This window comes from Mustela lutreola, chromosome 8, assembly GCF_030435805.1.
Source record: "Mustela lutreola isolate mMusLut2 chromosome 8, mMusLut2.pri, whole genome shotgun sequence".
NCBI classification, from domain to species: Eukaryota; Metazoa; Chordata; class Mammalia; order Carnivora; family Mustelidae; genus Mustela; species Mustela lutreola.
Window position 1 is genome coordinate 44,441,830 of NC_081297.1, and position 24,189 is coordinate 44,466,018.

A 24,189-nucleotide genomic window follows, 5' to 3' on the forward strand; every position below is an offset into this window, starting at 1 on the left:
GGTCATGTTCTCGGGGTCCTGGGATCCAGCCCCACATCAGGTTCTCTGCTCGGTGGGGAGCCTCCTTTCCCTCTCTCTCTGCCTCTCTGCCTACTTGTGATTTTTCTCTGTCAAATAAATAAATAAAATCTTAAAAAAATTTTTTTAATTGATGTTTTTCTTGCTTTAAGGAGAAGACAAAATCATATGAAACAAAATATATAGCTTCATGAATTATTATATAGTAAACTTTGCTGTCATCACAATTCTAGTCAAGAAATAGAACTTTGTAAAAAAAAAAAATAGAACTTTGTTAGCCACCCCAAAATTGTCTCCCAATTACAATTTCCCTCCCTCTCCTCAAAAATGACTACTTTGACCTTTGTAGTAAGTTCCCTGAATTTAAAAAATAGTTCTATCAGTCAACTGTGTATTCTTGCACACAAAGGTTTAATGTTTCCCATTTTAAAAAAATTAAGAATGATTAATTTTAGAAAGTATTTTGATGATGTGCCATTGTACCCCTCGTGTTTATATCTTAAGTCAGATTTACCTGTAGAAGAAAATTTAATAACTCTTAAGTTCTGATGCTTGAGAGCTTGTAAAGACTTGATGTAGTGACATGAATTGTTTTTCAGGGCGTCCTGATGTCAGAAGAAGAAGTGTTTGAACTTGTTCCTGATGATGAGCGACAGTGTTCAGCGTGCAGAACCACGTGTTTTCTCTCTGCTCTCACATGCTCCTGTAATCCTGAACGCCTTGTGTGTCTCTACCATCCAACTGATCTGTGCCCCTGCCCCATGCAGAAGAAATGTCTTAGGTATCCTTAAGTTTCTTGTAAAACTTGTTACTTCTTTTAAAAAACCGAGTGCACTGTTCTTTGTAATTCCCCTTTCCCAAGTGTGCACTGGGAACTTTTCTTTGTCTCTGCTTCCCTGCTGAGGACCAATCCTTTAAAGTTGGCCCTAAACTTGGCAACTAATGTTAGATATTTTTATCCGTTGATTTCACATGTTCCTTGTCTCTCCCTGCATTAAAACTCTGTGAGTGGCTTTGATCTAAGACCCCATTTCCTTGGTCGTTTATTAAGCTGATTTTACTTAAAATTTATTTTAATGTTGTTGGTTTGCAACGTTTTTAATTTCTGTGTTTTTTGTTTATTTGTTTTGTTTTTCTTTGTGCTTAGATACCGCTACCCATTAGAGGACCTCCCTTCTCTGCTGTATGGTGTGAAGGTCAGGGCACAGTCCTATGACACTTGGGTCAGCCGTGTTACAGAAGCATTATCTGCCAACTTCAACCACAAGAAAGGTTAAGCTTTTGTGTGCATACACATTGAAAGAGGTCTTATTTTGTTTTATGTGCTTTTCCTCCAGTTAGGGAAAATTGTAGGCTTCATATGGGATTTGTAGCTAGTAGGTTGGTTAGTTTTCTATTTGAAAATTTTCTTTTACATAAATAGTTAATATAAAATGGGACAGACAACTAACTTACAGTAGATAACGTATTTTGGGGAGCCATTGTTATCAGTGGACTGCCACTAAAGGTTAGTTAAGAAAGAGGAATTACCTTCCTGGAGAGAAATTGTCTCTAAGGGTTAAGAATGGGCACCTGTTCTTAAGCTTTTATTGCATTGGTGAGATTTTCACAGCTGCAGTGTTTCCACTAATAGATTGATGACTAACTTGAGAGAGGTTGGTGAGTATTTTTAAATGCCTTTTTATGTCTGTGGTCATAGTATGTAGCTTTGTTTTTACAGATTTGATCGAATTACGAGTAATGCTGGAAGATGCTGAGGATAGGAAATACCCAGAGAATGATCTCTTTAGAAAACTCAGAGATGCTGTGAAGGAAGCTGAGACTTGCGCCTCTGTGGCTCAGCTGCTTCTGAGCAAAAAGCAGAAGCATAGGTAAGACTAAGAAGAGTTCTCCAGTGGTTTCCTGTGTATTTTTTCGTTTTGCTTGTTTGCTTTTCTTTTAGAGTAAAAGCCAAAAGTGTAACTGGCCCCTCCCAATCTATCTTTGACCTCTTGTTGTGGCCATTTCTCTCTCTTCAGTTATGTCCCAATTTTCTCTCCTACTGCTCTCCCTTTTTTCTTGTTCCACTCTTGAGTCCTCTTCCCCTTTGAGCTTTTTAACACCAGGCATGCTTCTGCTTAGCGCCTTTGCACTTTGCTCTTCGAGCCCTCTTCTATCATATCCAAGTGGCTTGTTCCCTCACTTCTTTCAGTTCTTTTTCAGATCGCTGACACATTCTTCTTGAAGAGGCCTTCTCTGACAACGCTTTATAAAACTGCAACCTTCTTATTCTTTTCCTGAGCTCTTTTTCTCTTAGCCCTGTCACGTCCCGATATACTGGTTTATTTATTATCTCCTCCTTTCTTTCCCAGTCCCACTAGACACCTTCTAGACTAGAATGTTGCAGACTTTTTTTTATCCTTTTTCATTGCTCTATTCTTGTGCTTAGAATAGTGTCCTGCAAATACTGGATGTGCAATAAATATTTGTAAATAAATAAATGATACTACATGCTGAAGGCAGGTGGCAGCAAAGACTAACCTTGGTGGATGCTGGAGAGGCTGTATTTTTAAGAAGTGTAGAAGTTAAAAAAAAAAAAAGTGTAGAAGTACGTACCCTTGATTTAATGGAATTCACATGTGCTAAATGTTCTGCGGTATTGTTTCATATACATGCCAACACTTTCCTGAATGGGTTTTGCTATGGCCCTTCATGTTGGGTTCTAAATCACTTTGTACATTTTTTATTTACCATTTGATTAGAGAACTTTTCTTTGAAGCATTGATCAGGGAATTTTCACCTGTCATTGGGTCACTAACCCCCTTGGGGAATCTGACAAAAGCATACGGACCCTTTTCTTAGAAAAATGTATATACACATACTATTCCGAATCCGTTTCAGAGGGGTTTATCATCCCCTAGCCAAGTTAAAGGCCCTTGTTCCACATTTTAAGGTTTTTGAGGTAGAAGATTTAATTTTATTAATAAACATAGTATTTTACTCTGAGGAATTTATTGATTGTTTAAAGTGCTCAATACTTGGAAGATTGGAGGAACTGTAACTTGGAGAGTTGAATCTTTGAGTCATTAACTAATGAGGGTAAAAACCTAATTTGGAAGTGATCGCCATTACAGTAGAACCTCTCAAACATTCGTATTCTGGGATTGCTTGGGTGAGAATTCTAGAGAGACTAGAAGTTCCTTTGCTATCAGGTGACTATGGATTTTTCTTACTTATGTCTCAATATTATTTCATATCAGGCAGAGCCCAGATAGTGGGAGAACTCGGACCAAACTGACAGTGGAAGAATTGAAGGCCTTTGTCCAACAACTTTTTAGTCTTCCATGTGTCATCAGCCAAGCTCGACAAGTAAAGGTGGAGTATTACATTCTTTTCTGGGGTAATATCCTTTGTAGTATGGGTTTCTGTTTTGGGTCAACAAAATAGTATGTCTAGACTAGCTTTTTGTTCCGTTTGTCACATAAATGGTGCTGTTTGAAGGTTTTCAGTAGGCAGTAAGAACCCCTGGTTTTGTTCTTAACCTTTTATTCTCCTTTTCAAGTTCTGGAACCAATGTAGTTAGTTTAGAATTTTTTCCTACATTGATTTTAGATCGGAATCCTCATTTAGCACAGATGTAATTGAGATGCAAGAAAATAGTTAAAAGAACCTGAATGTATCAGTAAGTTACTAGTTCATGAGCTTTTAAAAATGTGAGCTCTGAAATTACTAGGGCCCTGATGGCTTCTTGAATATGTACAGTCTTAAAAAGTATATATCAAATATATTAATCAGCATAGTTAGCAATCCTCTGGTAGTTTGTGGTGGTTTGTGATTTGGCCATGGGCAGGGTATCTAAAATGGTTTTTATCAAGGTTATCAGCTTAGGCGCACCCAGGTGGCTCAGTTGGTTAAGCGTCTGCCTTGGGCAGAGGTCCTAATCCTAGGGTCCTGGAATTGAGCCCTGCATGGGGCTCCCTGCTCATTAGGAAGCCTGCTTCTCACTCTTCCTCTGCCTGCTACTCTCCCTGCTTGTGTGCACTCTCTCTCTGTCAAATAAATAAAATCTTAAAATAAAGGAGGGGGGTATCCGCGCACAAAATCCAGTATCAGTTGTGTTTCTGCTGTTATTCTATGCCATGGGAGCATTTAGTAGTTGACCACTCTTTCCTTCCTGAGAGAACTTTCTTCTCTGAACATCTGGGACATCATCACACGTTCTGTTTTTCTTCGCTCATTCACAGTTCCTTCTCTTTGGTGTTCTTTGTCATTTGTTTTCTCCTTGGCTTGACTTCTGAGTGTTGGAGTATAATAGGAGTCTCAGCTCTTTTTTTAGATCCTGACATCTTACTTGTTCAGTGACGTCAATATCACCTGTATCTTATTGATACCCCAGATCACCAACTCTCAATGCTTTTGTTCTCTCCTACGGGCTTGTACATCCAGTTGTGTGCTCTGCTTATCCAGTTGTATCCCTCTGCCTATGACTAAAAGGCATCTTAAAAACCTTTTAGTGAATCAAATCCTTGATTCCTTTATTTCCCTTATAGCCCACATCCAGTCTCTAAACAAGTGTGAATATTCAGAATGTTTCCCAAAGTGAACCATTTGCCATCATCTCCATTGCTTAAACTGTGCTCTGAACTGCTAGATTCTGCCCCTTGGATTACTGTAATAGCCTCTTAACTCATCTCCCTTTTTCTTCTCTGGTCCTTGACAGTTTATTTTTCATTTGGTAGCCAGTGTGATCATGTAAAATGTAAATCAAATCATATCACTTCTCTGTGGTTAAAATTCTCCAGTGCTTCCCCAAAACCATTAGAATGAAATCTAAACTCCTATATGGCATTATGTAATCTGACCTCTGTTTATTTTTAAACTGCATTTTTCCCCTTTGCTTCCCATCATCCACTTTAGAGCAGGACGTTCCTCTGTGAAAGGTTGTGTGGTTATTATCCGCCCAGCCTGAACTGCTCTTCCTCCTAAGGTCCTCTAGCTCCTCATTTTAGTGTCAGTTCATCTCTTTCCTGTGACCACCGTTGCAAAGTAATATGCCCGCCTCTCTGGTCATTCTTTATTGTGTTGCCCTGTTTTATTTTCACAGCACTTAAAATTAACTGAAACATTTTCTATTCAGTGTCTGGCTGTGTATATGTTCCTTGAAGACAAGGACTTCCGTTTGTTTCAATGCTGTGTGCTTAGAACAGTGGCTGCATTGTAGTCCGCAGTCATTAAATACTGTTTGAACGAATTAATCATATTTTAAAAGTAAATGTGTAAGTAATTACAGAGAAGCATAATTATGTTCTTAACTAGTATATCTGGTGCTATAGTGGTGAGATTATTGGATTAGAATTATTAGTCTAGAATTTGATATTTTGCCTGAACTTCTATCTATTCCATACTCATTTTGTATCTTTTAAATTTGTTTTTTATTTTTATTTTTTTGACTTTATCAGAATCTCCTGGATGATGTGGAAGAGTTTCATGAACGTGCTCAAGAGGCCATGATGGATGAAACCCCGGATTCTTCCAAACTTCAGATGTTGATAGACATGGGCTCTAGTCTCTATGTGGAGCTACCTGAATTAGCCCGACTAAAGCAAGAACTACAGCAGGCTCGATGGTTGGATGAAGTAAGACTGACCCTGTCAGATCCACAACAGGTCACTTTGGATGTCATGAAGAAACTGATAGACTCTGGGGTGGGGTTGGCCCCCCACCATGCCGTGGAGAAGGCAATGGCTGAACTACAGGAGCTCCTTACAGTCTCTGAGCGATGGGAAGAAAAGGCTAAGGTCTGCCTACAGGCAAGGTGAACACATATATTGGTGACTGTTGCCTCTTTAATAACTAATGGTAGAACTGAAGGATGAATTTAAATATCTGTTTCATTAAATATTTAGTTAGATGTTTTATGCCTTCCCTGACCAGTCACTAAATTATCAAATAAGTCTGCATATAAACAGTTTCAAATATTGTGTGCATGTTCCTGCAAAGTACTTTGCTAAGTAGTTTAAGTGAAACAAAGTAGTATTTTGTTTAGAACCTTCTCATTACCTATACTATAGTTCAGAGCTAAGAAATATAATGCTCACTGCAATATGTTATTGTTAACTGAGAGGTACAGAAAAATGCTATAGGAATTCAGAGGAGGAGAGGTCATTTTTAGCTCTAGTGGTCAGGAGAGAAGCTTGAGAGAAAATAAAGAACTTAGGTAAAGCTTTGAAGCACGAGTGGGATTGAATGGAAGGAGAGTAAGAAAGATCCAACTAATAAGTTTAAAGAATACTTAGGGTGTGTTAGGTGACAGAAGTTAAATGGGCTTTGTTTGAGTAAGGATTTATGTAGGAAAGTAGTGGGAAAGGGGAAGCAAGAAAGACAGGAGACCATTACACAGTTGCATTAGCATTGGTACACTCATTGGATTTGCAAGATTTCAGTAAACCATTCACCGTACTTGATTGTATATCAGCTAATTAGACTGTAATGTTCTTTATGAAAGTATTTCTTCAGCTAAAATTAAGACCTATAATTTCTTTTGTGAGGATGAGAAACCTGGCATACTTAAAGCCCATAGTTACTAAATAACACAACTTTTCCTGTCAACTGCAACAAAAATAAGTGGCTGGCAAAGTACTTAAGTACACGAAGACTCCAGAATGAAGTGGAAAAGGCTTTAAATTTGAGCTGTGTTGGGACACCTGGGTAGCTCATTCGGTAAACCATCTGCCTTTGGCTCAGGTTGTGATCCCAGGGTCCTGGATTGAGTTCTACATTGGGCTCCCTGCTCAACGGGAAGTCTCCTCCCTTTGCCTGCTGCCCTCGCTCGAGCTTGCTCTCTCTCTCTTGCTCTCTCTGGCAAATAAAATCTTTAAAAAAAAAAAAAAAAGTCCATTGTAAGACCTCCAGAGAGATGATAAATAAAGAAATAGATTTGAGCTGTGTTATATAACAAACACAGTTCTGTTTAACCGAGAAAAGGCTGGATATATTTTTGCTGGATATTTTGCTGTCTAGTTGTCATGGGGAATACATACTAAAATGTATCTATAGCTTTTCCTGTTTGAAACCTTCAAATTATTCATGGCAGTTCCAGGAGCATAGTAAATGGGAAAAGCTAAATAACTGGAATGCAAAACCTGTTTTGATACACCTGATGCAACTTAGAGTAGTCTACAGAATGAGATTTTGTTGGTAGTAGTATTTGAAGACTTTTTTCCTCTCATTTTCCACATTTACCAGTCACTAAGTTTTAAGGAGCTCACCTGTAAAATGTCTCTCGAATCTGTCTTCCTCAACTCCATTGTCACTGACCTAAGTGTGGGGTTCTTGTATTTTCCCTTAATCTTTGCAATTCAGTATTTATGGAGTACCTACTACATGCCAAGTACTATTTCTTTTTTCTTTTTTTTTAAAGATTTTTATTTATTTATTTGACAGACAGAGATCACAAGTAGGCAGAGAGGCAGGCAGAGAGAGAGGAGGAAGCAGGCTCCCTGCAGACTCTGAGAGCCCGATGTGGGGCTCGATCCCAGGACCCTGGGATCATGACCCGAGCTGAAGGCAGAGGCTTTAACCCACTGAGCCACCCAGGCGTCCCCCCCAAGTACTATTTTTAAGTGCCGTAGAGATAGTAGGGGAAAAGACCCACAAAGTCCCTGCTGTACAAGAGAGCCAGCATTCTAGTGGGGAGAGACAGGTGAAAAGTGAGTGAATGAATGTTTGAATGAACTTCAGATAATTAGTGTCATGAAGAAAATAAAATTAGTAAGAAAATAGAGGAAGAGGGCTTGGTGGGGATAGTGGGAAGTGGAATCTTCTTTGTTTTCTAACTTCTGTTGAAGTTAGATTTCTGAAACACATCTACGTCACTTCTGGGGATCCTTCCATCACCTGCCAAGTCAGTTTAGGTCCCCCTGCTATTATATTTTGATAGATGTATTCTTGGCCTTTTGGATTGGTTAACTTCTGACCGCTGTTTTCTCAATATCCTGTTCCTCTGCTTTTGGCCTTCTCTCCCTGCCTCTTGAATAATGTCATTCCTCAAAATTCTGGCTTAGACCACTTCTTTTTTCACTCTGTACATCTCCCTGGAAATTTCTTCTTATTTTCTGGCTCAATTGGCCCTCTGTATGCTAATTAACTCCAAATTCTTATCTATAGCACTGATATTTTTCGTAGATACTGTCTGCCTATTTGGTAATTCCATTGGATGTCTTGTTGGTACCTCAGATTCCACATATCCAAAATTGGATTCATTAACTCTTTCCCATCATCTTGTCCTTTGTTCCTTTTTCCTTTGAATTAAACCATTGTTTTTTCTCCTTTAAACAAGCTTTGGAAATTACCTTTGACCTTTCCATTTCCATACCCTCAACCTTAGTTAACTACCAAGTCACATTGATTATATTTCCTTGATGTTTTTCACTTTCATTCTTCTTTGGGGTACTGTCATAGCTGGCCTAAATCATAGCCACAGGCTCTGGGACCTCACCCTGCTCTCATCATTCTCTGCACTGCAACTAGTATTTTCTTAAAAGACAGCTGTAGTTTTTTTTCACTCCTTTGCTTAGAGCCCTTCACTGTTTCCTATTCCCCTAGGGATGACATTTAGAGTCCTTCATCTAATTCATAAGGCCATCTTGTAATCTAGCCCTTTGCTTAAGCCTCATCCCTTGCTAGTCTTCCTTTGCATTCTGTGTTTCAAGTGTCATGATCACCCTGTTTTCCTCAGACATGCCATGTTCTTTCTTGTCTCTGGGCCTTTGCATGTGCTCATTTTCTCCTCTGGAACACTCTTCCCTTCTCCCTATCCCCTGTGGTATACACTTACCCAGCCTCTGGTCCCAGCTTTCCTGACTCACTCCTATTCAGAAAGGCTAAGAAAGCTTAGGCGTCACTTCTGGGAATCCTTCCATCACCTGCCAAGTCAGTTTAGGTCCCCCTGCTATTATATTTTGATAGCATCTTAACAGTGCTATGAATAATCCCCCTCTAACACCACAAGATTAAAATGTTTAATGAGGCAAGGGCTCTGTCACTCTGTCACTCCTGTGTATTAATAGTCTCTAGGAACTAGCACCGTGCCTAGCACGTGGTAGGGTTCATGGATAATGAAACTGTTCCCACCCTCGGTAGCTTCCTATTGCTTCCATGGTGAAATTTATGGCTCTCAAAATCTCTTACATCTTTCTTTCCTGTCAAAATTCCCCTACTTCTTGCTCTTACTCCTGCTCCTACCTCACTCCCGTCCTCACACTGGACTACTAACTTTTTTTTTTTTTTTAAGATTTTAGTTTTTAAATTAAAAAAATATATAATCTCTACCCCCCCCCCCCAAGTGGTACTTGAACTCATGACCCTGAGATCAAGAGCTACATGCTGTACCCACTAAGCCAGCCAGGTGCTCCTGGACCTCTAACTAATTTTTAAACATTTCTTCATGTCTTTGTTCATTATATTCCTGGGTTTTTTTTTTTCCTTTAACCTTTCACTTGAGAAAATCACACTTCTTTTTTAAGCTTTGGCTCAAAGCCTTTCTCAGCTCCTCTAAGCAGAATTAATCACAACTTCCCATAGTGGTGAGCCTAAAATGATTTGCTCTTTGTCCCCAGTACAAGTTTAATTCTTACCTTGTATTCTGATTCACTGAGGATAAGGTCTATTTTATTCATCTTTTAACTAGGTGATATTGAATGTGGTTGAATTAATTCCTGGACTTAGAGACTATTCCTGGACTCCTAGACTATTGCTTTCCACACTGCTGTCTGACACGCATCTCTGACAATTTCAGATATTGTGGAGAACTAACATAGATGCAATTTAGTGTAGTGAAAAGAGCAAGGTATCTGAGACTCATTCTGAATCAGTGTTTGAGCTGTGCCATTCACCGTATTAAATGGTTTTAGGAAAAGAAATAATTTTTGAGTTAAGGTTTTCTTATTTGTAAATTGGAAATTAAAGTAATAGCTGCTTTGCCTCTCTTATAGGATTGTGGTAAGAACTAAATGAAATCATATATATGAAATTTCTCTGCATGTTCTAATTTAAATGTTGGTAGTGTTTTGACTTTTCCTTATGCATCTGCCCTGTCTTTGTGGTTTTTTTAAGACCACGGCACAGTGTGGCAAGTTTAGAAAGCATAGTTAATGAAGCCAAAAACATTCCAGCCTTTCTACCCAATGTATTGTCCCTGAAAGAAGCATTACAAAAAGCTCGAGAATGGACAGCTAAAGTGGAAGCTATTCAGGTAAGGAGCCTCTTGAATTATCCTACAATTTTGGTAATGCTATCTCACAGATGAATCCTTTAAGCCTTTAATTCTTTAAAATAGAATAACCATAATAAAATAATGGTACTTAAAATTCAGTTGTTCTTCCATCTGATTCTGTCATTCAGAATAAATATTACCTATTTAAATGTTACTTCTCTGGACTCCCTGCTATGAAAGATGGCGGAATTAGCTATTTATTTAACTCCTAGCAATAGGGAGTTTATTCCCTGCTGTGTTCTTTGAATCTTTGCCATGTGTGCAAATAAATTTTAAAATAGGCAGAAAAAAGAAAATGAAATTAAAATTTACCAAACACCATAACACTTATAATAGATATTATTCTAGTTGTTTGGGAGTGGAAATGTGAGGGAAGGATGTAAAGATAGTACGCTGGCACTCAGAAAGACATGTATTATATATTTTAATTTAAAACAATATATAACATACCTCCTGAATTATAAAAACCTTGCAGCATTTCATTATTGAGTATGTATATACTTTTCTTTTGTATGTACTCTTTATTGTAGAACTATATCCAAAGAAAAGGAAACCAACTCTTTGCTGTCCCAAGAAAGAACATACTCTAGGTGTCAAGTTCTAATGACTTTTGTTTTAGTTTATTTTCAGTTAACTCTTTCTGGGAGCTTCTTAGATGTGCTCTTTCTATACTATTGTTAAAATTATCTGTATTTTCCAAACTAAGGATTGCTGGAGGGGAAATGGATGGATAGGGAGATAGGCTAAATGGATGATGGACATTAAGGAGGGCATGGGTTGTGGTGGGCACTGGGTGTTCTCTGTAAGTGATGAATCACTAAATTCTACTCCTGAAACCAGTACTATATTATATGTTAACTAACTTGACTTTAAGAAATATTGGAAGAAAAAAAATTATCTCTGTTTTCATCAGGACAGCTCCTCTGTTTCATCTTTTTTTTTTTTTTAAGATTTTTTCATTTATTTGACAGAGATCACAAGTAGGCAGAGAGGCAGGCGGGGGGAAGTAGGCTCCCTGCTTAGCAGAGAGCCCGATGCAGGGCTCGATCCCAGGACCCCAAGATCATGACCTGAGCCTAAGGCAGAGGCTTGACCCACTGAGCCACTTAGGCACCCCATTCTCTGTTTCATCTTTAACCCATTTCAGGAGGTTGGTTGTCCTCAAATATTTGATTACCCTTAGTTGGCTGTTAATTTATGACTATAGGACCAAGTCTACAAGATGGCTGTCTTGTGTTTCCTCTGTAATTTTGAAGGACTTGTCCTCCGCCAAGCCCTCCTTTCATTGGGAAGACTTGACTCATAGGATCTAAGTAAGTGGACAACTTCTGTTGACAGGCATACTCTAAGATACAGAGCTTGGGAACAGGCTAAGTCAAGCCTTAGCCAGAAGGTCTTTCGTAGTCAAATGGCTATAGTTGGGTACAAGAAGGGATAGCAGTAAACATGGTATTTCTCAGTTGTACCTATTTGAGCTTTCTTTTCTCTTTCATATACCTGTCTGTTCTTTAATCCTAGTACCACAGTGATTTAATTATGCCATTGTAATATCACTCAGGGCTAGAACTTTCCTATTATTATTACTGAAGATTCACTTAAGTTGGGGTGCCTGGTTGGCTCAGTTGGTGGAGCATGTGACTCTTGATCTTGGGATTGTGAGTTCAAGCCCCACACTGGGTGTGGAGCCTACTTTAAAAAAAAAAAAAATCACTTAAGTTTCTTGTCTGTTTTTCCAAATATTCCAGTATAACTTTCAAAATGAATTTATAGGCAAATGAATCAGTTAACATAGGAAATAACCTTTTATTGCAATGTCTGTTTATAGCATGTAACTATGCCTTTCCCTCATTCAGAGCTTCTTAATAACAATGAATGTTAAGGGCATGTATACAGTTTCTTAGACTATGTGTCTGTCTGCCTGGAGATTCATCCAGTCTAAGGTATTACTCTGAATTACTGCCTGTTGGCTGCCAACCCACTGCAGGTGTTCTTGCCAAATCCCTGAAATGGATTACTTGTTAACCCTCTCACCTCTTTATAATGATTTCTTTAGTGAACTTAAAGCAGTAATAGTTTGAAAAACAGTAATTTCATTATATGGAAATATTAAACCATTGTGACTTAGGCAAATATCTGTTCTCATCTGTATTTATATAACATAAAATGGAGGTGGCTATCAGCACCAAAATACTGCTCTGTAGTCATTGGGAAAGTTTGAAAGCCTTTGAAATAGGAGAAATTATGGGTGTTCTTTTAGTGGAGTACTGGAAGTTTTCTGGAGAACTCTCCAGGATCATCTTACTCTATGAGTGCATGCTGTGGATTTTTTTTGACCAGGCTATTTTACAACTTTGCAGTTATTAAAATTTAGAGTACTACAAATGAATTGTGTCCATAGAAAGACAGTTAAATTCATAATGAAATAGTTGATTTCTCCATGGTAGAGAAGATGAATTGTCCTATATGATATTAAGTATGTTTCCATCTGTTAGCAAATTTCCTGATTGTATTTATAAATGTCTTTTTTTTTTTTTTTAAGATTTATTTATTTATTTTAGAGAGAGAGTGTGTGTGAATGGGGGAGGGTCACAGGAGGAGAGAGGAAGCAGACTTCCTGCGGAGCAGGGAGCTGGACATGGAGCCTGATCTCTTCAACTCATGACCTGAGTTGAAACCAAGTGTCAGATGCTCAACCAGTGGAGCCACCCAGATGCCCCTGTGTCTTGTTCTTTAGATTATCTTTTGAACTGATTTTTACATCTTGACTGGCTCCCTCGTTGATTAATAAAAATCTTTGACAGAATGAATTTTCAGACTTTTAAAAAAGGACATTGGAAGCTCTATTAGTTCAAGAAATAGAACTAGGTTTAAAGAACAACATTTAATAAAAAAACTCAATGCTAAATTCTTTGTAAGATCTTCTGACCAATATCACTAGACTCCATAAGAAAGTGCAAGTCATGTGAGAATGCACTTTTGTGTTTCAGAGTGGCAGCAACTATGCTTACTTAGAGCAGCTGGAGAGCTTATCTGCTAAAGGGCGACCTATCCCTGTGCGTCTGGACGCGTTACCCCAGGTAGAATCACAAGTGGCAGCTGCACGGGCATGGAGAGAACGGACTGGGAGGACCTTCCTTAAGAAGAATTCTAGCCATACCCTGTTGCAGGTAAAGAACAGTTAGTAATTTAATACCCTTAGGTAGGAGTTTCATTGGTGAAGATTATTTTCAATTTATCTGGTCATGGTTTTATAAGTGATTCTTATTAAGTGATACCAAATGTTGACTGGAAATCTGTTGCCTTACACAGATTTATCCACAGTTCATCTTGTACTGCATCCAGAAAAAGGAATCAGCCTGGATCTTATCTCTGTTACTAATGGATTCTGTCCTTGAAATATCTTACATGTATTACCCTTTTCATCTTGAGCAGTTGAAACGCCCTAGTAGTTAAAGAGCATAGGCTTTGGAGTAAGGTACTTCATGTTGAGGACTGGCTCTCTAATTGCTAACCCTGTGTCCTTGGGCAAGTTGTTTCCTCTCCGAGCCTTCGTTCCCCAGTTTGTAAAATACAGGTGATACACCTACAAAAGAAGGTGGTTGTGAGGATTGCATTAGGTGTGTGTAGAAGGTACATAAGAAGGTGCCTAGGACAAGATGAGTGGTCAGTAAATGGTTCCTTTTTATTATTTTCAGTTTTAAGATTTTTTTTAAAGATTTTATTTATTTATTTGACAGTGAGAGATCACAAGTAGGCAGGCAGAGAGAGGAAGCAGGCTCCCCGCTGAGCAGAGAGCCCAATGCAGGACTCGATCCCAGGACCCCGAGATCATGACCTGAGCTGAAGGCAGAGGCTTAACCCACTGAGCCACCCAGGCGCCGCCCCAGTTTTAAGATTTTTTTAAAAGCCAGGACTCAGTGTTTGGTTTTATTTTTGTAGGTGCTGAGTCCCCGGACTGACATTGGTATATATGGGAGTGGTAAAAACAGGAGGAAAAAAGTAAAAGAACTAATAGAAAAAGAAAAAGAAAAGGATCTGGACCTTGAGCCTCTGAGTGATCTGGAGGAAGGATTGGAGGAAACCAGAGATACAGCTATGGTGGTAAGAAATTATGTAATGCATTCTGAGTCTGCATCGTGAATATAGAATTCTATAAAGCTATTAGATTCGCTGGTTTTATGTTCTTAACTATTTTTACTTTTATCTTTGGCTTTATAGTAAAATATTTCATTTTTATAGATTTATAATCCAAGTTTATTAGTCTGCTCATTCCCTGTGAAACTGTCTTTTCCATATCTCTATTCTTTTTTACTATTTTAATAGTCGTCTAATATTCCATCAGATTGTCCATAATTTATTGAACACTTCTCTGATACATCAAATACTTTATTACTCTTTGCTATTATGGATAACATAAAGTGAAAATTCTTTATAAAGTCTTTTCCTTTTTTCAAATTATTTTCTTATACTTGGCTCTTAGGAATGTGGTTACCGGGTTAGAATTTAATAGCATTTTATGACATTTAATACTGTGCTTTTAAAAGGAATTATATCCATTTAATGACACTAGCTGCTATTTAAAATATCTCCCTTCTCTTAGTCTCATTCACAGTGTAGTGGATGCTCAAGAAAATACTTGTAACTAAGTAGAATGATGGGTGTTTTTGGAGAGGAGGAGGAATGTGTGAAGATGACTAGGAGCCTGAGGATATAAAGAGAAATAAAAAATGAGTTTGGGCCTATTTAACAGTAGGGAATTACATACATTAAGTTACTTGATATGATGTTTCTGCCTACATATGATCCTGGGTTTTGGGTTTTTTTTTTTTTAAGATGTATTTATTTGAGTGAGAGAGCGCATGAGCAGGGGGAGGGACAGAGGGAGAGAGTGCAGGGAAGCAGACTCTCCCGCATAGCAGGGAACCTGATGTGATGTTCGATTCCTGGACCCCAAGACCACAACCTGAGCTGAAACCAAGAGCTGGATGCTAAATTGACTTAGCCACCCAGGCACCCTCAAATGATCCTGTTTTGAGGCCAGTGGAAATGATTTATTAGGGAGCCTGCCTATCAAGTCAGTCCTGTCAGATGAATAGAACTGGAAATTATTTCAAAATTGTTTCAGTGCTATCAGTTTAAAAAAGAAAATGCATTGGCAGTGTTCATGACAATTAAATTTTGTTTACTTTCACTTATTTTTTTAAATGAATTACATAAAACCTTGTTATATTTGGCCATCAGACTTTGTTATTCTACTTCTGCATGAATTGGAGAAGCTATTGAGAAAGAAATAAAAATTGATTTGTGTAGAAGTCATCCCCTGGGAAGGAATTACAAGGGGATGAGAAGTAATATTTATTGGGTGTTAACCTTGTGCGAGGCACCAAGTTAGGCACTTTCATGTGTTACCTTATTTAATCCTCAAAAAAACAAAATGGGGTTGGTTGGTATCCTCATGTTTCAGAAAACTGAAATTTGGAAAACTTGTGCCCCAGACCAACCATCTGTAAGTACAAGAGCCAGGCTTTGTGCTTAGGTTGCTTAACTCTAACGCAGATTATCTTTGTACTATACCCTACAGAAGAGTTCTAGGTACTCTACTGATAGAAATTGCCAAATATGGCAGCACTTTGCCCATTTCACAGATGAGGAATGTTTGCACCCAAATTACAGGAAATGATTGATAAATGCCTGTTTGTTAAAGACAGTGCTTGTCATAATGAGGGCACAGTGTGGAGATGATCTCTCAGCTCTGATTTGGCATTTTTGCACTATTTTTCAATGACTCTTAAATGTTTGTTGTGTACAGGTGGCAGTTTTCAAAGAACGGGAGCAAAAAGAGATTGAAGCCATGCATTCCCTCAGAGCAGCCAACCTAGCCAAGATGACAATGGTGGACCGTATAGAAGAAGTAAAATTTTGCATTTGCCGCAAGACAGCCAGTGGGTTTATGCTACAGTGTGAGCTCTGCAAAGACTGGTTCCATAACAGCTGTGTTCCCCTTCCTAAATCAGGTTCCCAGAAAAAAGGGTCTAGCTGGCAGGCTAAAGAAGTAAAATTCCTTTGCCCTCTTTGTATGCGGTCTCGAAGGCCGAGGTTAGAGACTATTCTTTCACTCCTGGTATCTCTTCAGAAGCTGCCTGTACGTTTGCCTGAAGGAGAGGCCCTGCAGTGTTTGACAGAACGAGCTATGAGTTGGCAAGATAGAGCACGGCAGGCCCTAGCCACAGATGAACTGTCCTCTGCCCTAGCCAAACTGTCTGTGTTGAGCCAGCGCATGGTGGAGCAGGCAGCTCGAGAAAAGACTGAAAAGATCATCAGTGCAGAACTCCAAAAAGCAGCTGCTAATCCAGACTTACAGGCAAGTTTAGGGTTTTCTTTCTTTTTTTTATTTCATGAGATTATGTGTATAAATTGTAAATCAAATATATTTTACCAGCTGACTAGGAAAACAGTAAGTTGCCAGCAGCTATGTTATCCATAACATCTTTCTTGTATATGCCTATAGAATTTTCTTTGGGTATATACCTGGTCATTTTAGTGAACCATTAACCTGGAAATATCATTGAGACAGACCTTGGCATCATAACCAAATAATTTGATGTGTACTAACTGTTGAATTCTGTTGGTCTTACATTTAGGTGTTCTTAAGTGCACATTAATTACCCCTGTTTATTTAGTTTTTCCCTCTGTTCATGTTGGAATTGTTTGTTGTTTAGGGACACTTACCTAGTTTCCAGCAGTCTGCTTTTAACCGGGTGGTGAGCAGTGTATCTTCTTCCCCTCGACAAACAATGGACTATGATGATGAAGAAACAGATTCTGATGAAGATATCCGGGAGACATATGGCTATGACATGAAGGTAATTAATGGACAGGCATACCTGATCACTGGGCTTGTTAAAACTACTGAACACTAATGTTTGAAGCCTGAAAGTAAAAGAGGAAGCTAGTCTATTTATCCTGCCTTTGTGGTGATAGCATTTTTTTCTAAGCCCCCCAGAATACAGACTGATAAAACAATTTTTTAAAAGGATGGAGTTTTTTTTTAAAAATCGGTGTTTATTTTCTTTATCTTGTAACTCCTTGTGGCCTAAAGGGACTAGAAAAATCATGCATTTAACATGGATGGGACTGGAAGAGATTACGCTGAGTGAAATAGGTCAAGCAGAGAGAGTCAATTATCATATGGTTTCACTTACTTGTGGAGCATAACAAATAGCATGGAGGACAAGGGGAGATGGAGAGGAGAAGGGAGTTGAGGGAAATTGGAAGGGGAGGTGAACCATGAGAGACTGTGGACTCTGAAAAACAGTCTGAGAGTTTTGAAGGGGTGGGGGGTGGGAAGTTGGGGGAACCAGGTGGTGGGTGTTGGAGAGGGCACGGATTGCATGGAGCACTGTGTGTGGTGCAAAAATAATGAATACTGTTACGCTGGAAAAAAAATTAAAAATAAAAATTATGCATTTAGATTACTGAAAGCTTTCATGGCTCATTTCAGAATTTTGTTTCCTTTGGGTAGCTTAAGTCTGTATAGTTATGTTTTAAGAATCCCATTCTAGCGGTGCTTTGAGTCTTGCTCTGATTTCTCATCTGGATGGTGCAAGATAGAATGTCCTAATCAGAGATGAGTTATACTTGGGCCCATGGTTCAAATTTGCAGTTACAGCTGCAGCTAGAACAAATTATTTACCCTCACTGTGATTCTTTTGATAATGACACTACACTGGTTTTGGCAAGTTTGTTTTGTGTTAGATCCTACTGGCCTTTTATTATTTTGTGTCAGGCCCAGGTGCTTTGTCTTTTACTTAGTAGTAATAACAGGCAGAAACTCTGTCAGGTTGCAGTTAATCCATTGATCTATTTTATATTAGTCTTTGTTGAACTGTTTAGAATTTGTGTCTCTAACCATTAATACCATCTGTCATAGATGCTTGTAAGCTATCTGCTGTAAAATACTTTTCTCAAGATAAAAATGGATCTTGGGAATGTTTTAACGAGGGAATTTTTAGTTTTATGAATTAAAGACTTGAGCAAAGTTAAAACTTGAATTAGCCTGTTATGCTAAAGAAGCAGCTGGGCAGGAATGCAGCCCATGCCACATATAAGTTCGCTAATGCTAGAATTGCCCATTTACTATGCTTAGAGGCCTTATCTGGGTTGTTCTCTTTCTAGCACAGTAAGTATCAATCAGTGCTCTAGAATTGCTAAACGGGATGGACTTTAGAAGCATTTTAGAAACCTGTGGAAACAAAACATCACAAATATTACATGATTTTAGGGCTAGGGATCAAAACTATGGTTTGATATGGTTGTACAGAGTAATCTTTTTAATGAAAATTATATAGTGGTGTTAGCTTATGAGCTCTCCTTTGGTAGGAGGGGACTTTATAATATGAATTAGGAATTTAGTGTTAGCAATATATTTGATAGCTTAGAAAAATAGAAGAATGGTAGGTGCAAGACTTAGGGTAATTAATTCTTGACAAATCAGGAAACAACAAATTTTGGTGAGGATGTGGAGAAAGTGGGACCTTCTTACACTGTTGGTGGGAATTCAAGCTGGTGTAGCCACTCTGGAAAACAGTTTGGACCTTCCTCAAGAAGTTAAAAATAGAGCTGTCCTGTGACCCAGCAATAGCACTAGTAGATATTTACCCCAAAGGTACAAATGTAGTGACCCGAAGGGGTACCTGCACCCCAGTGTTGATAGCGGCAGTGTCCATGATAGCCGGATTGTGGAAAGAGCTGACATGTCCATTGACAGACGAATGGATAAAGAAGATGTGATATATATATGTATAAATGTATATGTATGTATGATATATAATACATATATCATCATATATAGGATATATAATAATATATGTTATATAACATATCCATCAATAATATATATATCCATCAATAAATTATATATATATCTCTCTCTCTCCCTCGAGATGTCCATTGACAGAAGAATGGATAAAGAAGATGTGAGATAAATATATATATCATTGTATATATCATACATATGATATATATAAAATATTACATATATTATATGTAATATATACAATAAAATATATATCATATACATCATTATTTTAATATATTTTATATATAAAATATATAAATCATATATATAAATAATATATATTCCATATAATGGGATATAGTGATATCCCATTATATGATATATATCAGAAAGAGTGAATACTTAGCATTTATATCTGTGTGGATGGAACTGGAGGGTATTATGCTGAGCAAAATAAGTTAATCAGAGAAAGACAATTAGATAGTTTCACTCATATAAGTGGAATATAAGAAACAGCGTAGAGGATCATAAGGGAAGGGAGGGAAAACTGAATGAGAAGTCATCAGAGAGGGAGAAAAACCATGAGAGACTCTTTTTTTTTTTTTTTTTTTTTTGAGAAAGAGACAGAGAGAACATGAGTGAGGAGACGGTCAGAGAGAGAAGCAGACTTCCCGTGGAGCTGGGAGCCTGATGTGGGACTCGATCTCAGGACTCCAGGATCATGACCTGAGCCGAAGGCAGTCGTCCAACCAACTGAGCCACCCAGGCGTCCCGAGAGACTCTTAATTATAGGAAACAAACTGAGGGTTGCTGGAGGGGTTAGGTTAATTGAGTGATGGGCATTAAGGAGGGCATGTGATATGATGAGCACTTGATGTTACAGGCAACTGATGAATTATTAAATTCTGCATCTGAAAGTGATGCTGTAATGTATATTGGCTAACTGAATTTAAATTTTATAAAAAGGATAATTCAAGGTCACATTTACCTTGATGTAGGTTAAAAATATTTTAAAAAATTAATTAAAATGTTATTTGCTGATTTAGTTATAATTAATTTGGTGATTTTTTTTTCCATTTTTATGAAGTTCCTGATTATAACCATGAATTCATCTTTAAAATAGTTTGAATTTAGTATCTTGGCTTGAGAGAGAACCCTTAACGTTTAGGAAGAAGAGTAGAAAAATAAAATCAGTCATTTGATCCTAGTTATCATAGCATTTAATTTGTGCTTTATGTTGTTGGGTTACTTCATTTGCATGTAGTATCTTGTAATCACCACTGAATCAGGAAAATCATTACTTAGGAAAATATATGTTTAATGAAGGAAAGTCTGTCATGGATCTTTTGTATGTGTGGCTGGCATATCCTTTCACATACTCATATGATCATTTCCTTTTAGGGCATATTGATTTCCCTTTACTGAAACTGTCTGTCCATATCACAGTTTATATTTTGCAAATGCATTTAGTGCAGAATTGCGCATCAGAAAGGAGGATATGCAACAGTAGTAGCTCTTCTCTCCTGAGAAGTTCTTTCTTGCAACCTAGTAATTGCTTATTTTAAAAATGAGAAAGGTTGGGTTCCTGGGTGGCTCAGTTGTTAAGTGTCTGTCTTTGGCTCAGGTCATAATCTCAGAGTCCTGGGATCAAGCCCTGCGTTGGGCTCCCTGCTCAGCAGGGAATCTGCTTCTCCATCTCCCACTCCCCCTGCTTGTGTTCCCTCTCTCCCTTTCTGTCAAATAAATAAAATCTTTTTTAAAAAATGAGAAAGGCAAATAAAACACTTAGATTCTTTTAGGTTTTCCTCTTCACCCTTTTTAATGCTTGGACTGCTTGAGCTTTGGTGGAAATAGAGTCAGTTTTATTTGAGAGTTTAGTCCAGCATAATACCAAATAAGATAGAGTGACAGATCTGTATATAAAACACATTTCTCACCAAGAGTACATTCTACCTTTCTTCTATGTTTGCCATTAATGGGACTTAACTATAATTTTCCTCCTTAGGGAGAGTAATTTGTTTAAGCTTGTTGTTTGTCAGTTCTTTTACTTTCAGCCTGTTTTTTTTTTTTTTTTTTTTTTAATGTGTCTCTTGAAGATAGTATATATAGTAGGGTCCTTTCTGAACTGCATCTGTATGCATTTGTGTAATACTGTTGAGTCTTGTTTTTTGTGTTTTATTTTTTAAGTAATACTACAGTCTCTCTTAATTGTGGGTATTTAGTTCATTTTCATTTAATGTAGTTGTTGACATGGTTGTGTTTAAGTTGATCATTTTGCTGTTTATTTTTTATTAATTTTTTTTTCCTTTGTTGTACTTCTTTGGGTTACCTGAAAAAAAAAATGTAATGTTTGATTTCATTTCCTTTATTGACTTCTTGCCTTATAGCTCTTTTTGTTTATGTGTTTTCAGTGATTGCTTCAGTGATTTTGTCATGTCTTATATTTTTTTCTTTCCCTATGATCCTCTGCCTTATTTCTTTTTTTGTTTTTTAATTTTATTTATTTGACAGAGAGATCACAAGTAGTCAGAGAGGCAGGCAGAGAGAGAGAGAGAAGCAGGCTCCCTGCTGAGCAGAGAGCCTGATGCAGGGCTCAATCCCAGGACCCTGGGATCATGACCTGAGCCGAAGGCAGAGGCCTTAACCCACTGAGCCTACATGTGCCCCATATTTTAGGTTTTGTAAGCCACATATGGTCCCTAGTGGATATCCTTTTTTTCCCCCCAACTCTTTAAAGACATAGACTATTCTTACCTTATATGCCATACAAAAAATGAGCTGCCAGTTGGGTTGCAGTGTGCCAACCAGTTCTGCTCTCCACATTTGTTTTCTGCCTGCTGCCTGCCTTCTGCTAGAAGAGGACATTAGAAAATATTTAAAAGGCCTGAATAGTGAGAAGGGACGTGATCTTTCCCATGTTTTATTTTTCTCTATTCGTGTCATCATCTGAACTGCATGTTTTGTTTTTTTTTCTTTTTTCCTTTTTCTTTTTGTTTTGCTCTGGCAATGGGAACTGGGTCCAATTTGTAGTTGTTTTTTCACATCCGTGAAACCAACTACATCACATTCCGTTAGAGCAGAATGAACTGGCCAACACTTCCTTCTTAGAGATCTGGCTCCCATCTCTGCAGGGCCTCTTCTCTGAGCTTGTAGGTTCTAATAACCCCACTTCTTCCCTTTGTTACTACAAACTCTAGGGTTGACAACTTTTTCTTGTTGTTAGCTTGGTGCTAGCTCTGTGCTATTTTTGTCTTTTCAAGCCTTTAATATACATCTAACCAGTTCATTAAATTATCCTTGTTGAAAGGCCTGTGATTTCTGTCTTCCTGATTGCGCTCTACCATTAAAGCTCTACATGTGAGCTTCTGGAAACTAACTGCAGGGGAGAATCATCTGAGAACTAATTAAAGCTGTCAGAAGTACATAATTTGAATATTGCCAGTTAGGCTCTTCATTGTATTAAGAAAGAACAATCTAAGAGCAATTGATAAGCCTCTAGGCTTGAAAACCTTTGGAGAGGATTAAATGATTTGTGTCTTTCAGATGTCACATCTAAACCTTTCTTCCCTTCCTAAGTCCGAAAAGTGTCAAGGTTCTCTAACTTGGGAGTATAGGAGTTTTTTTTAGTTGTAGACTGTATAAGGTAGATTAGTTAGTAGTAATTTTCTTATAGGTTTATTATCTCTGGATTGTTTTTGAGGTTTACTTTTTCCATTTTGACCTAAAACTGTAGTCATTACTGACCCCCTCCACCATTCCCCCACACTGTGGGCATTTTCTGTCTTATTTAATACTGTGCATTTAATTTTAAAGTCATATTTAAAAATTTTTTAAATTTAATTTTTTAATATAAATTCAGTTATTTAACATATAATGTATTATTGGTTTCAGAGGTAGAGTTCAGTGATTCATCAGTCTTAAATAATACCCAGTGCTCATTACATCACGTGCCCTCCTAATGTCCATCACCCACTTACCCATCCATTCTCCCCACTCAGGCTACCCTATTTGTTTCTTATAATTAAGAGTCTGTTGTGGTTTGTCTCCCTCTCTGATTTTGTCACGTCTTATTTTTTCTTCTCTTTCCCTATGCTCCTCTGCCTTGTTTCTTAAATTCCACATATGAGTGAGATTATGTGATAACTGTCTTTCTGTGATTGACTTATTTTGCTTAGCATAATACTCTTTGGTTCTATCCATGTCATTGCAAATGACATGATTTTTGATAGCTGGTAGTATTCCATTAAAGTCATATTTTTAGTATATTACAAGCTTGAAAGCCTGCAGCTAGGTCCTTGTCACAGGGTAAATGAAGTGGTTCTAATTCTGAATACCCCTCTTCGTTTCCTCTTTTTTTTTTTTCCCCTTTTTTTCCCTTCTTTGTTTCTTCTTCAGGACACAGCCAGTGTGAAGTCCTCCAGTAGTCTGGAGCCCAATCTGTTTTGTGATGAAGAAATTCCCATCAAGTCTGAAGAGGTGGTCACTCACATGTGGACAGCACCTTCATTCTGTGCGGAACATGCTTATTCTTCAGCTTCTAAGAGTTGTTCTCAAGGTATTACCCTTTAAAACAGTGTAAAGAAGATATACCTGAGGGGTGCCTAGGTGGTTCAGTTGGTTAAGCGTCTGCCTTCAGCTCCGGTCATGATCCTGGGATCCTGGGATCGAGCCATGCATTAGGCTCCCTGCTCAGCAGGGAGCCTGCTTCTCCTCCTACCTGCTCTTATTCTCTCTTGCTATCTCTGTCTCTCTCTCAAACAAATAAAATCTTAAAAAAAAAAAGATATACCTGAAACCAGGGAGAAGAAACATTGTATTAAGGCTATGAATCCCTCTTTTAAAATTTTTTTTTTAATGTTATTTATTTTAGAAAGAGGGAGCAGGAGGGGCCAGAGGAAGAGGGAGAGAGAATTTCAAGCAGACCTCATACATAAAGTACACACAAAGACTTAGCTTTTCTTTTTTTTTTTTTTTTTTTTTTTAAAGATTTTATTTATTTGACAGACAGAGATCGCAAGTAGGGGGAGAGGCAGGCAAAGAGAGAGAGGGGGAAACAGGCTCCCCACTGAGCAGAGAGCCCAATGGTGGCTGGATCAGGGCAGAGCCTGACTCTGGGCGTGAT

At 38.0% G+C, this 24,189-nt stretch overlaps 1 protein-coding gene across 2 annotated transcripts in view; it reads left to right on the plus strand.

Moving 5' to 3' along the window:
• The window catches only part of KDM5A (lysine demethylase 5A), a 92,191-nt gene that overhangs the window by 55,240 nt on the left and 12,762 nt on the right, over positions 1-24,189 (plus strand). For both annotated transcript variants that reach the window (XM_059184463.1, XM_059184464.1), the window contains exons 15-25: positions 618-799; positions 1,166-1,290; positions 1,739-1,889; positions 3,258-3,372; positions 5,457-5,812; positions 10,111-10,249; positions 13,258-13,437; positions 14,210-14,371; positions 16,080-16,631; positions 16,990-17,133; positions 23,463-23,622. In XM_059184463.1, the coding sequence (XP_059040446.1) occupies positions 618-799; positions 1,166-1,290; positions 1,739-1,889; positions 3,258-3,372; positions 5,457-5,812; positions 10,111-10,249; positions 13,258-13,437; positions 14,210-14,371; positions 16,080-16,631; positions 16,990-17,133; positions 23,463-23,622 (2,266 nt within the window). The remainder of the gene's footprint in view (positions 1-617; positions 800-1,165; positions 1,291-1,738; positions 1,890-3,257; positions 3,373-5,456; positions 5,813-10,110; positions 10,250-13,257; positions 13,438-14,209; positions 14,372-16,079; positions 16,632-16,989; positions 17,134-23,462; positions 23,623-24,189) is intronic.